Source organism: Embiotoca jacksoni, unplaced genomic scaffold (genome assembly GCF_022577435.1).
Source record: "Embiotoca jacksoni isolate LCO1_2020_lvr unplaced genomic scaffold, fEmbJac1.0.p SCAF_28, whole genome shotgun sequence".
NCBI classification, from domain to species: domain Eukaryota; kingdom Metazoa; phylum Chordata; class Actinopteri; family Embiotocidae; genus Embiotoca; species Embiotoca jacksoni.
Genome location: NW_027185379.1, coordinates 1,744,177 through 1,758,600, shown reverse-complemented (window position 1 = coordinate 1,758,600; position 14,424 = coordinate 1,744,177). Strand labels below are relative to the sequence as shown.

At 44.6% G+C, this 14,424-nt stretch overlaps 1 protein-coding gene across 1 annotated transcript in view; it reads right to left on the bottom strand.

Moving 5' to 3' along the window:
• Positions 1–13,615, bottom strand: part of cdon (cell adhesion associated, oncogene regulated) — a 30,999-nt gene extending 17,384 nt beyond the window's left edge. Inside the window, exons 1-2 of the mRNA XM_069161453.1 lie at positions 13,079–13,615; positions 277–415 (exon numbers count right to left, since the gene is read on the bottom strand). Of these exons, the coding sequence (XP_069017554.1) occupies positions 277–349 (73 nt within the window). The 5' untranslated portion in view covers positions 350–415; positions 13,079–13,615. The remainder of the gene's footprint in view (positions 1–276; positions 416–13,078) is intronic.
• Positions 13,616–14,424: the final 809 nt, after the last annotated feature.

Genomic DNA, 14,424 nt, shown 5'->3' with positions numbered 1-14,424 from the left:
ATAGTAATGAATTAATGAATAAACAACTCAGAAAACCACGTTATAATTACAACTTTCTTCGTCGGTTTATCTGTGGCTAAGTAGCGTACACTGGATTTACCAGTGCTTGCAACTAAAAACTGGTGAAAGTATGTATAAAAGCTGCATCGATATGTAAAGATAATGGTTTGTAATACAAGCACACAAACAGTGATTCTTTTTTTTCTTTTTTTTTTTTAAAGGGGGATCTCGGCACTCCCACCCATGTTTGGCTGGACAAGTAAGACAACAACTTACATGAGCAGCTGATAAGCAGGGACTGGCTGAGACACAGCACAGTGGACAGGAGGACCCTTAGGCCACTGTCCATGGTGCACTTTGACCCCTGCCAGCGGCCGTGTTGCCTGGTGCGCACGCCCACGTCTGTTCAGCAAACCTACAACACGCAGATGAGAAGAGAAACACGTCAAACATGGAAACATTACAGCACACACGAGCGAGAGACAAGAGACGTGAATAAATAAACAGCAAAACAAGCAGGAGGAGATCAGAGGTGGATCTGAGCAGGGAAAAAAAGAAAAAACAATTATCCCACATGAATCCTGTACCACAATCCGTCTAATCTTCACGACACATCCTCTTTACACACTCCTTGATCTCCACCTCCCACCGGCTCCTATCACCCCTCTCCTCACCCCTCTCCTCACCCACTTCAGTGTCTCTGCTGGAATGTCCAGCCTCTCCGCCTCCCTGTCTCCCACTGGGCCGCCGAGATCTCCTGCTAATGGAGTAACTGTCGCCTCACTCTTAATATCACTCTCTTGTCACACTGTGTTGCTTCCTCATAGGTTCACTGTAGCCTGAAGTGCCGGCCAGACACACACAGGGAGACAAGAGAGGAGCCAAAGGGAGAAACAGAAAAGGAGTTGAGGGCACGTAATTAGGAGCATTCCTCTATCCTTTTCAACACGACCCCCTCAAAATGCAGCATCTCCTCCTCCTTCCAAGAGTAATCCAAGCAAGCTTTGATCCCGGGTTCCTTGTTGGTAACCAGGGTTCGAGCCTGAGGCTGGAGGGACAATGGCCGTCCAGCTGTGATATTCACACTGGTGCTTCGGTGGCTCACAGACATCAGCGGAAGGATCGGCCGAGGCTGCAGGGTAGGTCAAATTATAAGCATGATACCCGGGCAGGATCGGTGAAGCTGAACAGGTTTCTAACCCTCATTCTACAGTTTGAACATCGTTTCATCTGCTCCTCCACAATCAAGCAGGTCAATTGAGTTAGCCTCCTCCTTCAGGCTGCAGTCAGTGTGGCCAGAAAATTATAAGTTGGTCTCAGTTTGTGAGAGTTTTGAGTAGAGCTGCAATGAACCTTTATTCCCATCAATGAATCTATTAAAGTTAATGCATCCATAATAATGCCTTTGCAGATGACTGAATCAACAATCGAACACGTGCATCTATAGAGCTTAATATGCATTGTATAATGATGCAACGTGGACAAAGCCTGTGCACTTGTACAGCACATTGTACAGTATACTTCAGTCTTTTGTTCAAGACCAACTGTAATTAATATGCCGAGCTTTCGCGAAAGGTTTGTGAGCATGACAGAAAAATAAGACAAAGGTGGAGAAGCATGTTTGGCTGGCCCCTGCTCTGAGATTAAGTCATGATCTTATTCACTCTGACTTTTTCTCAAGCTAAAGCTGCTGCTGCTGCTGCTGCTGCTGCTGGCCATGTGAGAGCAAATCATTTGTTTTCCTTTATTTTTGAACCGCAAGAGGGATCGAAACCATAAGCACCTTTCAGGGCTCTCAGGAGGTTCTAATGTTCTTGTAGAAGCCAGAAATAGTATGTCAAACTATTTATTTAGCCAACATATTTTAATTGCGATGCTAATTACTTGAAACATTAAAACTGCAGACTTTCTGAATGTTGGGATTATTGTATGTATATGTATTCATTCTCATCTCTTTCTCAGAAGGCATCCAAAGAGGAGGAGGAGGCGAGAAGAGGCAGGAAATAATAAACTCTTCCAGCTCCTGGCTCACGCCCCCTTCTCACCCTGAGGTCAAAGGTCGGGGAAGAGCAGAGAGAGAGGATGAACCAGCGGGTGTCTGGTGGCCCTGGACCAGCCCCCAGAGGTCACCTCCAGCTCTCCTTCCTTTTCAGTCACACACACATTTTTTACCAAACACTCCACACAAAACAAGTGTTGAAGTGCTTCGAGGAAATATTAAAAGCTGGAAAAGATAATCATGACGATTTCTCCAGAAGTTCTGATTCTTACTGAACCCTCTCACCAATGTGCAACAGTCTGTAATTTGGACTTTAGGATTCAGTAACACACTACATTATTTCTGTGGTGTATGCGTTGCATTTCTGGCTCCAGTCCGAGTGTGTGCTTGCTCATTCAGGCAGATCAAACCCACATCTTGCAGGTTGGTGTTTCTCCATCCCGCGAGTTGCAACAGGCCCTGCACACTGCCCCCATGTCATCGGTGGAAACTATCTTTCCCTCTTTGCTGGAATAATGATATATAATTACAATAATAACAACAGTGCTATAACAATGCACAACCAAGCGCGGGTACTTTGGCACACAGTGTGGTGAGAAACTGGAGCCGATTCTGCACCTACCTTTTCTTGTTTCTAGCTACCTTTATTTTTTTTCAGTCCTCCCAGCAGGCGAACCGTTTGGGCTCTAAAGTTCCGACTGGATGATCTTGTGTAAACACACACACAGCTGCCTATCTGGCACATCGATCTGGCGCAACGAGGAAACACAGGGGCATCATTCCTGCCTCTTATCTGTTTGGCTTTCCTCTGACATCCGCCAGCATGAAGCCTCCTCAGTGGAGACAGACACTGTGAGGATATCTTGGATCTCTCATCTCAGACTCGTCCCGATGCTAGCAACACTGTCTGCGCGGAAAGGCAAGTCCTGTTTCTTCCTGAGCAGACGCCCAGACAAAAGCTGGAGTAGCCCTTTGACGAGGGGGAAGTCCCTGACAAATGAAGTCTGATCCGCCTGAGAGGCATCTCTTCTGCTTCAATGTTGCTCTGTGGCCAGCACCCTCCCTCACTCCTCTGCTTCTCAAAACTCCTGACTGCACTCCTTAATGGAAAAGAAAATCCTGTTCCAGTTTTCTTCCTCCTACCCCAAATCTGATCTTGTGTTACTCTCTGTTTTTGCACTTATGTTGTAGATGCATGGCCATTCTCAAAGCGGGATCAACCATTTATAAATTAAAGAGACATCTTGCATAGAAAAAACACCTGAAAGTTGATACACAGACACAGGGACAGTTTATTAAAATAAATGAGGAGGATGTCAGTGAGTTCAAGTGGAAAAGTTCCTGGTTTTTTTTGGGTGTGGGGGTTGACCCATGCATGTTTGGGAAATGTTTGACTGACACCTGGCTTAACAGTGTGAAAGCTAGAGACTTTGTCACTCAGTTTTCTTTATTTTTTGTACTTTATCTGTCATGCTTCTTCCTGGAGGAATCCATAGTAGAGATATAGTGTTGAGGGGCTGCACCTTTATTTATTTAGTTAGGGAGTAACACAAAACTCAGACACAGGAATAGAACCATATATCCCCTTGTAGGACAAGAGAGATCCCTGATGATGACACAAGAGAAAATAAACACACTGACAGGCTGCCCTCAGGGAAGGGAAAGGGATTGGGGTTCTGGGGCGGTTAGCACCTGCACTTCTTTTTTTGGCCTCCTCTCTGCAGGAACTACTTAAAGCCCCATCTGCCCCCATGTGGGGGCTGGCCCATATCCTTGTCATATTGGGTAAACAGGGACAAAAGCAACATGGTGGAACATCAAAGACTTGGAGGGCAGAGGAAGAACAGGTCACAACTGGTGCTGCTGACTGAGGGGGGGGCCTGGGCTCTCAGCTTCACAAGACTATACAGCTGAGTGAAAGCCAACAGCAAACATCATGAAGCCACTCTCCAAAGCCAATTTGATAGTAGGGGCTGATCCTAGCTGTGCAGACAATCACTATCAGAGGAATGAAATACAATAAATGGAAAGGTTTATTTTTATTTTTTTTTAAAAAGGATTGTAAGAGCAAGTCTTTTCTGGTATGATGGTCTAATCTGACCTGTGCGCTGAAGCGGATTCACATGCTATACCCCAAACCTGTCTGCACTCGCCCCACATCTCACTGACAGAGGATCTGCAGCACACATTCCTCAACTCAACAAAGAGCAAGGAACGGACACAAAAAAAGATAGAAAGAGACACACACACACACACACACACACACACACACAGTAGAGATGGTAGATAAATTCAAAACTGGATGATGAGAGGCAATAGGGGGGGAAAGCTACGGAGAAAATGGAAAGAAAGGCTCTCCAGGAGAGGAGAAAAAGGAGATGGGGGTATAAAGAGGTGAAACATTCATTGGAAGGTGAAAAGTTGCCAAGCCCCGACTCCTTTCTCCTCCCTCTTTTTTGGCTCGGCGACAGAAGCATCCAGATAATGGCATCCACGCATCCACGTCTGCCAAAATTGACTGATGATTCAGCCTAACTACATTCAGCTCGACCCAGAAACTTGGGAAGAGCCCTCTGATAGAAGAGACTCTAAGGGACCATTATGGGCTTCTTCTATTGGTCTGGGTGAGTCCACTGAGGCAGCCCGGGGCCACAGAGAAAAACTAATGAGTGGAAACACTGGGTCTCTGGTATGGCCTAACTCTGTCTGATTAAAGACTGAGATGTTATTAAAAGTGGTGCAGACGTAGACGGAAGGGGAGTGAGCTAAAGTATGGGAGAGGAAGAGAGACATGATTTGGAATGAATTAAGGGAATTAGGGAGAGAAAGACGGGTCCTTTTGTTGTTTTACAATGAGAAATAAAGAGAAAATCCCATTCAAGGAGTGTAGTTGATCCGTGATACAAAAAAAAAACTGCCCTTGTCTGAATCCGAGATCCTGCAGGAAGTTAATGCAAGTCTCTTCAATAAATAATTTAAATTGAGATACAGAAAATAAATGAGACGCATCTTCAAGGACAGTCTGCTGTGTCTCGTGTCCGTCTGCAGTAGTCGGGAGGTGCAGGGTGATAACGGGGTCACGTAGGTCTCAGAGCCCATCGACGCCGACCTCCGGACTACACTGCCGTGGTGTGGGATCGCAGCAGACAAGGAATGAAAAGGAGAGGACCCTGGGGATCACACAGTCACATCCCACAAAGCCCTGTTTACCGAGGACACACAACCCTCCCCGCCCCCCCTCTCGTCCCCACAACGCCTCCGTTCACCAAAGTCCGACCCTCCCGAAGTGCCAGGGCCGGGACCTGGGAGACGGCGCTAATTCTACCCTCGGGCTTGTTGGCCGAGGACACAAACAGAGAGCTGAAAGAGGAGAGAAAGGGATTTTTTTTTTTTTTTTTTTTTTTGGGGGGGGGGTGATTGAGACAGAGGGGAGGGAGCGAGAGCGTGTGGACTGAATGGTACAGTATGCAAGACCCATCTTAATTAGCGATTGTCCTGCAATGTCTTGTTTTTCCTGGGAATCTGTGAGGAGGAAAAGGACGGTCAGGGGTATGGTTGTTTCCCAAGGTTCCTGAACAGCGGGATTAACCGCAGGGGCGAAACTCAATAGCGGCCTCAGACACTGGAAACAGATCCCTGGGTAACACCAGCATACAAGGCCACCTCGAGACCTTTTGCAAAGTGCATGTAACCAACAACCCTTCCCCATTGCCTGAGCTCTCTGGGCCCTTCCAGCTGATTTCACAGGCCTTTCAACCCACAGGGGGAACGCCTGCTCAGACGAAAAGGTAATTCTGATGGAAAGAAGGAATGCACAAGAAGGCCTTTTTGCCCGCAGGGTGTGTTATAACACTGATCTCCAACATTTGCCAAGAGTCTGATTCATCACGGCAAGCGAGAAGGGAGCTGGGATTGTGCAGCCATGACACCGGGGCAGGAGGCCACAGATTCACATTCCTCAATATCAGTGTCGATTACAGAGATGATGGGAAAGCACATCGATGCAGGAGAGGGGGGGGGGGGAAATGGTCAAGTTTTCCCCGAATGTCTTGAAAATATCCACATTCTCTGGGGGACTCGAGATACTATCCGTGTGTTTAAATGCTGTTGTGTGGGCTATGGGCATACAGTGATCTGATCCAGCTGCCCCCTCCCCTTCTCTCGGTGCAGCCTCTCATCCCTCCCCAGCTCTCCTGGATTCCATCACTGCCCGTGTCTCTACGGCAACAAGCGGCAAAGACGTAGACAACAGTTTCTGTTCAGTCTCCTCCCGATAGGTCGCTGGCTGCCAACCAAAAGCACTTTCAAACTAAAACATACATCAAATAATGTAATTCCAAACATGTGCAACAAAAACAAAATGACAAGACGTCCAAATACATACCAAGAAGAAACTCAGCATTTCAAACCGACCAGAAATACAACTCAACTGGGCAGCTTTGTTTGCCTCCCTGCCTTCTTTGTTTATCACTTGAGAGGCGTGAGAAAGAATGTACACATTTTTCAGAATGATAAATTGACACTGCCAGGATAGTAGAGTGATAGCAATATATTTCAGGGGGGACGGGGGATTTATGAGACAGAAAACTTTGTCTGCAAAGACCTGGCAGCCGGAGGAACAAAAACAAACACGTGTAAAAAAAAAAAAAGAAAAAAAGGTTAAAATATAATTAGTCTTCTTCACAGAATCCACAAATCTCTTGCAAAAACCCAAACAAACAAACCAGCTCCCTTCTAGGTAAAAGACTGAGGACCCAAAGATAAATATGCAGTCCAAAACAGAGTGTGTAAACGCTTTATTTAGTTTGTCTAAATGTTTATCCTTCTCTACTTGTAACACTCCTCGTTTGTTGTGCGGCAGGCCAGTGATCACAAAACAAACTCGGCGGTGATACATCAACACACATCATCCGAGTTTGCACGTCTGGCTCTCGGTCAAAATTGTAAAAACCTTTCCAAAATGTTTGGGGTCCAGGCTGCTTGTTGCTGCAGCACTGGAGGTGAGAAGAGCTGTTGGTGGATGACGTAGCGCTCGGTTGGTGCCAAGAGACACACGACCTCATGACAACACCAAAACAGAGCAAAAATAGAGAACCCGTGCCACATGTTAACTCAATGCATTCTTTGTCCAAGTTTGTGTGCGTTTGCTACTGTGTGAGCGCGCCACAGAGATGACAGTGATTTATTTGACTTGATTAAAGTCGTCAAACCAGAGACGTGTTTTCATCTGTCTCCAGGCAAAGCTACGCCCCACAGTATGCTAAGTATCTGCTCCTTCTTAAAACATCCCCAGAACAATGCAGAAGGCCGGACCAACCCTGTGTTTTATGCCCCGGACTTGCATTCCTCCACTCACTTTGAATATCTTATAAATACGGGGTTCCATTGCTCCCTATGGGCCCACATCTGGGAGCAGGGAGGGCCCAAAATGGCACCCATAACCACAGACCGGAGGCAGGCAGCAGCAGTACCCACACTAACTCACACTCTGATCTGGGAGAAAAACAGCCCTTCAAACAAGAAGCCTGTTTGTCAGCTGGAGGGAAGTGCCAGCCACTAGTTCTGCCTTAATATAGTCTTGCTGATCCCTGCGCTGGCTTTTCAACAGCGCACACATTCTGGTTCACAGAAAAACCATCTCAGATGTTACTTATTGGCTCAACATTTGAAATAGAAAGCTGCGGTTGCTCGCAGTTTCGAGAGGAGAAGACCGACTCTCGGGGCCGCCGCTGAGATGACGAACTCACGCTGGCATATTTAGTAGGGTCAGTTACAGGAAGGGAAAAAGAAATGAATCTTGCAAACAGGAAGACGCTGAGGATGCAAAAAATAATAATTCCCCTCGAATGTTCTGAAATGCTTCGCTGTGAGAGTTGTCGGCGAGGGTCCGGTTCACAAGTTCACTCCCTGAAATCTTCCCCGGGGCTGAGGAATCATTACACGAGACAAGGCTGCAGAACAATGGCTCCCCTCGCCAGTATGAGAACACGTAGCTGTATAGTGCCACGTCGAACCTTCCTGTGGAACTTTTTGTTCTCCGTCATACATGTGTTGTTCCGCATGATGTTTAAGACACGCATACTGTAGCTGCACAAGCCAAAAGGCACTCCCTCAAATAATTATGAGCCCATAAATAAAAAGGCCTCTACGGAAAGTAACAGACTTCAAACCGTGAGGCTGAAAAAGACTCGCATGCTGAGAGTGCTTCAAATGGCTGAGAACAAAAAGTATTTTACAGTCTGTTCTCGTCTTTTGGTCTTTTTTTTTATCAAGCCCCTCGGCTAAGTTTAAGATAGGACTTCAGCCTACATATTTTCTTCCTACTTTAAAAAAAAAAAAAACATCCTATTGTGTCAGGAAAACTGCTCTGGACCATCTACTGTTGGAGCATTTTCATTATCTGTGGCCACCTGGACGGTGTGTTTTCTCTCAAAGCGCCATGTGTGTGGTATTGGTTTACATTCCCTTATCATATTTAGAATGTGGACATATATATTTAGCTGAGGTCTGTATTTCCATTACATTAACAGAAAGCAAATCTTCCTCAGAGAAGAAGCAGACCTCTTTCGTTCGGCCTATCTCCAGCCTTGCTCAGCTCCGTCCTGCTGCAAATTTCAGTGGCTGGCTGGAACATCTGTTTCTGCTGCTCTAAAAAACTGTTTGTTTGTCTTAACAATTACACCCCGATGGTTCTCATTTCATTTCTCGAATCTCTCGAAAGTCATTATCCAGTTTCAGGTCCTTCAAGGTTCTGAATTTTTTGAAACTCAATACATGCATCTGCTGAAAGCTGGTGTACACACCGGACTACAGACAACTCACCTTTGACACTTCAAAAGGAGCTGCACCAGAGGAAGCACGCAGCTTATCTGTAACCTGCTGGAGTATATGCTTGCGTAGTACAGCGAGTCAATGTCACGCTTTTTGGTTCGTCTGTCGTTGTAGTTGCAAGAAGTGCAACTAATGACAGCTTCATATAAACACAGACGACACCTTCAGCTACTGCCTTTTCCATCATGGCTACTTCAACGTGGCTTCAATTCACCCAATTCCTCTCACAGTTTGTCTCAGAATACATTTCGGGAGGGAGTCGGAGGGTGGAAAGTAAAGTCTTTTTTTGTTGGCACTGCAGCTGCAGGGTGCACTCACCAGCTCAGCAGTCACAAGAACTCACACTCTTTCCCTGACCTGCCCATCTTTCCCAGCGACCTACTGCTCATGGCTGCTGGGTGTTGTCAATCAGCACCCCCCCTGGCTCCTTGAACATGGGGGCTCTTTGGCATGCCGCCCAAAACTCCCCCTCTGTCCATCCACTCGGGCCTGAGGTCCGAGTCTGTCCTTGACGAATGGGAGGTGAAGTTGCAGAGTAAAAGGCCAGCATTAGAAAATGGGGAAAATACTGCAGTATGACTCAATCGCTGAACAATGAGAGTAAAAGCAGGGCGATGTGTCAAGAGTTCAAAACAAGCCAGGTTTGAGTGTGGGAGTAGCCACTTGAAGGGTCAAACGACAACCATTAAACAGTCCTCTATAATTCTACTTTATATATGCTGAGACGCTGATATGGATTACAGATTTAGAAGATGAACATGACTTAAATCCAAAACGTCTAAATATTGTGAGGATGTAGACAGCTGGACAACGCAGATTTTTCTCCCGTTTTATGACTCGAAACACTTTACTAAGCCAAAGGTCGATCTTTTGATGCAATAATGTGACAAATTGTAGCGCGAAAGAAAATAAACAAGCAAACCACTTTGTGTTTTCGGTTTTAAATTTACTTCCATTCACTTCAGGGCTGGTGCTGAGGTTTGCTGCCTGGCCTCAAATCTGTAGGGCCTAGAAAAGAGAGTGTGGGAGGTGCCCAAAATATACTTTAGACACCCACTTAGACACACCCTCTCCCACCACGTTCACCTCAGACAGACCTTCATCCACTTATAAATCACTGAAATCCTCTCAAACAGCTGACCATTTTGCTGCACTTTATTATTTTCATTTGCAGACAATGTTTATATTTAAAATATATTTTGGTTCACCCTATAAACTGTGAGAAATTATTTTAAAAAAACTCCCAAGATTTTAACTTATGCATATGTGACCTCACTTCCTGTTTTTACCGTTAATAAAATCTTGTTGTTGCTATGGAGACCTGAGTGTTACCTCAGCTGCTACCATTCAACAACCATTTGTCATTGTTGGTGTGCATGAGCTTCTTTGAATGTAATACTGCATCAGGAAAATCAAGAGAGCCATTATGGGTGCAGGGGCTGGTATCATTACACATGCTTACATTCAAATTGCCCACTTAACATAGTTCTCCTACAGCAACATGTGTTTATCATTAACGAGCACCCTAATGGTTCAAACATTATTCAAACTCCCTTAATGGCATAGTTGTGCTTTGTTCGGGTCCATCTGATAAGAGCTGGCCCACTAATGGTTTATTCATTTCCCCCTAAAAACTCACTATAAAAACAAATATAAAAAAAGATACGAGGCTCTATCGTTGTCCGATTCAGTCACTTTACATTAAAAAACATGGTCGCTTTTACTAAAAATATTCAACGAGACGTTAAGTTCAATTTGAAATCCAGAAGCTTTCAACGATGTAGTTTGGATTTCTGAGCCCATTTTGTTGTTCCGTTTGTATTTTCTATTTAAAATGATGCCAAATGGAAAAAGCATGATGCCACGCCAAAGTTGAAGAGGACTGACCAGAATGCAATGCAGTGAGATTTGCAGCAAGACTTAGGGAGGAACGTATTGAAGGAAATGTAGGAAATCAGAGTCAATTAAGTTAAAATGAGGAAAGTTGAAGGGAAGCGGCCACAGAACGAATGTAATTACAACACCTTTGTATAAAAAATAAATAAATAAATAAATTAAAAAAAAAAAAAAAAGGTTCCTCCTGGATCAGACTCAGCATCAAAACCTCAGGAAGGATTTCTCCTTGAGAGTGAACGCCGTCAGCGTCCGAGCCTGAACACAAAGAGCAAATCTCTCTCTGCCCCTGTCAAAAGCTCACCCAATATTGGGAAGCACTGAAAGGATGTGAAAGCCATCGGAAGTGTCTTCTTGTCCTCCAACCAACGCAACAATGCGTGAGCAACTGTTTGAACTTGAAAGTGTTTTATCTGAGAGCAGCCATGCGTGTCCCACTGACTGGATGTCATGCTCTCGAGAGGGAGTCAGGACTTTGTTCTCGATAACTTTTAAGTGTTCAGTTTGCTGAGAGTTGCCCCCATGTAACAAAAGTCGCTGTGAAGCTCTGATGATAAGGGGGAACAGCAGACAGAGGAAATTACAAGGCAGGAAAAAAGTGAGGGACCAGTCTCGGCAGCCACAATATTACCATCGCTTTTACTCCGTCACCTTTCATTTCTGCTCAGAAAAATAAAAGCAAAAACCTCATGTGATTATGACTGACTACATATTTACAATATCTAAGCATCATAATATGATTAATATGATATCTACACATTTAGTTCATATAGGTTTAAGATACTAAAGACAAAGCAAAAGCTCCCCCTATCTGTATTCAAATTTACCAAACTGAATCCATCTTTTTTTTCTTTTTTTTTACACCATTTTTCTTCTTTTTGGAATATTTCCCACACTGAGAATAATAAAAGAGAAGGAACACATGAAATTGAACAGGCATGAACAGAGCGAAGGCTGTTTGATCATCTCAACCTAACTACGTTCACACATCTGCATCTTTTATATCTATTGTTTAGGTTCCCCTTTTGCCTCTAATGATTTTATTCTTTGTGAAGCTCAGCTGTCAAAAGCCTGTTTCCTAGTCAATAAACAATGACACCTCCATTGTAGCTGGCAGGTACAGTTGTTTGCTTTGCACAGTGATTTGTGCACTTGCCAAATTTACCAAACTGACATTTATGACACCCTCTGGGGATTTATCTGAAACAATAAAGGCTCTCTGTGTTTGGAGGAAAAAAACACATCATCAAATATTAGTCTAAGCCACCATGTTTCTGCACAGTGGTGAATGTGGCTGAGAGTTGGCTCCTTAAGCCGATTTGCTGTATAATAAAAGTATAATTTTAGAATGAAGTAATGAGTCACATTTCCACTAGTCCATCTCCACCATTTCCAATGGTGACACCAATGTGTCAAGGAAGGGTCATATTTGTCATTTCTAAAAATGGTCTTTCATCTTTCAAAGAAGAAGAAGAAGAAATACAGCCTGTAGGCCATCTGTTTTCAACCGGGATGGTAAGTGAAGTGGAGCTGCCTTCCAGGGCTGTTTACCAAACAAATATTTAGGCTTTTCTTTAGTTGCACCTCAGAGACAACAGAGCTGAGCTGTGTCACAATACATAAAGATAAAGGAGCTGGTAAACAATAATGCTGACCTGAATGTTTTGTGGTCTATTATAGAAAAACATAAAGTAAGAATTGATATAAACATGTTGGCTAAAGTCTCCTGTATGGATTTTCTTCTTCTTTTTTTTTTTTTTTTTTTTGGTCTATAGATTATAATATGACAAAAGTGTAGCCTGAAGTAAAAAGAAAACAAACTGTAGTATAACATAATATTCTGACACGTTCTGCAAACCAATTCCAAAACCTAAAAACAAGTGTAATGCATAAACGTAAGACTAATTATTTAAAGTTACAGTATATAATGTACATCCATAGTAGATGTAGTCTATAATGCAGACAGTAAACATGGATTCATACACACACAGCCTTGTATTAATCTCCGTACACGGGCGCCACCGTTCTCCAGATGGGTCATGCAGCCACTCCGTGCCGCTGCTCTCCACCACGGCACAAAGTAAAAGAAAAAAGAAAAAAGAAACACGGCAATGCTTGAGAGACAGATCAAACCGGCACTACGGAGCTCTCTGCCTCTTTTAACGTCACATTTCTTTTGTTATAACCAGAGAAGCTCAGTTGGCCTGGTGCGCACACCAAAGCCTCCTCCGACCGCCTTTCCCAGCCAGGCAGCCAGGCAGGCAGGCAGGCAGCCCGCCCGGCAGGCAGGCAGGCAGCCCGCCCGGCAGGCAGGCAGCCCGCCCGGGACTCCCCTCTCTCTGCCTCCCTTCTTACCTCTCTTGCAGGAGGGCAAAGGCTCCGAGACGTCGGGTGAACTAGCAGCAAAACGCATTCTTCTGATGGCAAATCCGTACGGGGCCCTCCATTAGAAACGGGCTCAAAGTGCGAGTCGACGGGAGGAACATGAAAACAGTCGGAGGTGGAGATGGAGGTGGAGGGGAGGGGAGCGAAAGAGTTTTCAGACCCGTACAGCAGCGCAGGCTCCGGGGCCAAGGTGCGACAAACCCCCACCGGTCTGAACTCGAGTCGTGGTGGTGGTGGAGACTTTTCTCTTTGGGAAGTTTGAAGTCCGTGCGTTGAAATAAAAATGTTACGTCCCGGCTTGGTGCCCTCACACACACACACACACACACACACACACATATACACACACACACACACACACACACACACTGACTGTGTATGTCTGTCTCTCGTGAGTCTGCTGTAACTTCTTCACTTCTCGGTCTCCGTCTCTACCGCTGCCTCTTCCACACACGCATCTTTGAAGCCAGTGTCGAGTTGCTCAGCAAATCATGGCAGCGGCGAGGTTGGTCGTCAAACCAGGAATGTCCCAGCCCCACAGCTCAATACGGCTCCTGGAAAGGAGAAGGAGGGAGGGAGGGAGGGAGGGGTGAGGGGGGTGTTACCCGTGTAGGCTGCGCATTAACAAGTTTTACAATCAAAGAGAATAACTTCCGCCTTCCTCCTCTGCGCGCACGTGCGGACATTGTTATTAGGATGAAGTCACCTGAACACTTCCTCCCGTTCATTAACTTCATGCTGCACATTTTATTGATACCAGCGCTTTATGACTCTCAAAATTAAACACTTGTTCTTATTACTTGTCAAAAAAAAAAAAAAAAATCACACTTAATCAAGACTCGTATTTGTTCGTTACCAATTCCAGCAAATATATCAAGTTAAGCCTAGGATACATGATTAAACTATTTATTATTTATCAGTGAAAACTCACCTAAAAAAAAATATCCACGGTGGCAGACAAAAACACTGGATGCATAAATGATGCTTTAAATATCAATATTTTATCAGTTTCAAAGAAATATTTCACCTGTAGATTTGCTGACAGTTGTAGTTACTTTTCAGCAACTAGTAAACAGGGATGAAATTCAATGTTCAGGTTTTATTTGCGAAATACAATAAATTGTGATATTATGCAGGCTGGTAAATTTAGTGACCCTAATTTTATTTCCAGAAACACAAATCTAACTGTCATCAATTTGATATAAACACCAAAGAAAAGTCATGTCAGGTGCACTTCTGTTACGTTGAAAATAGGAAACATTTGCATCAAAGAAACGGTCTGTTTCTTCGCAAGTTTCTTGCGAGGTTGTTGTTGT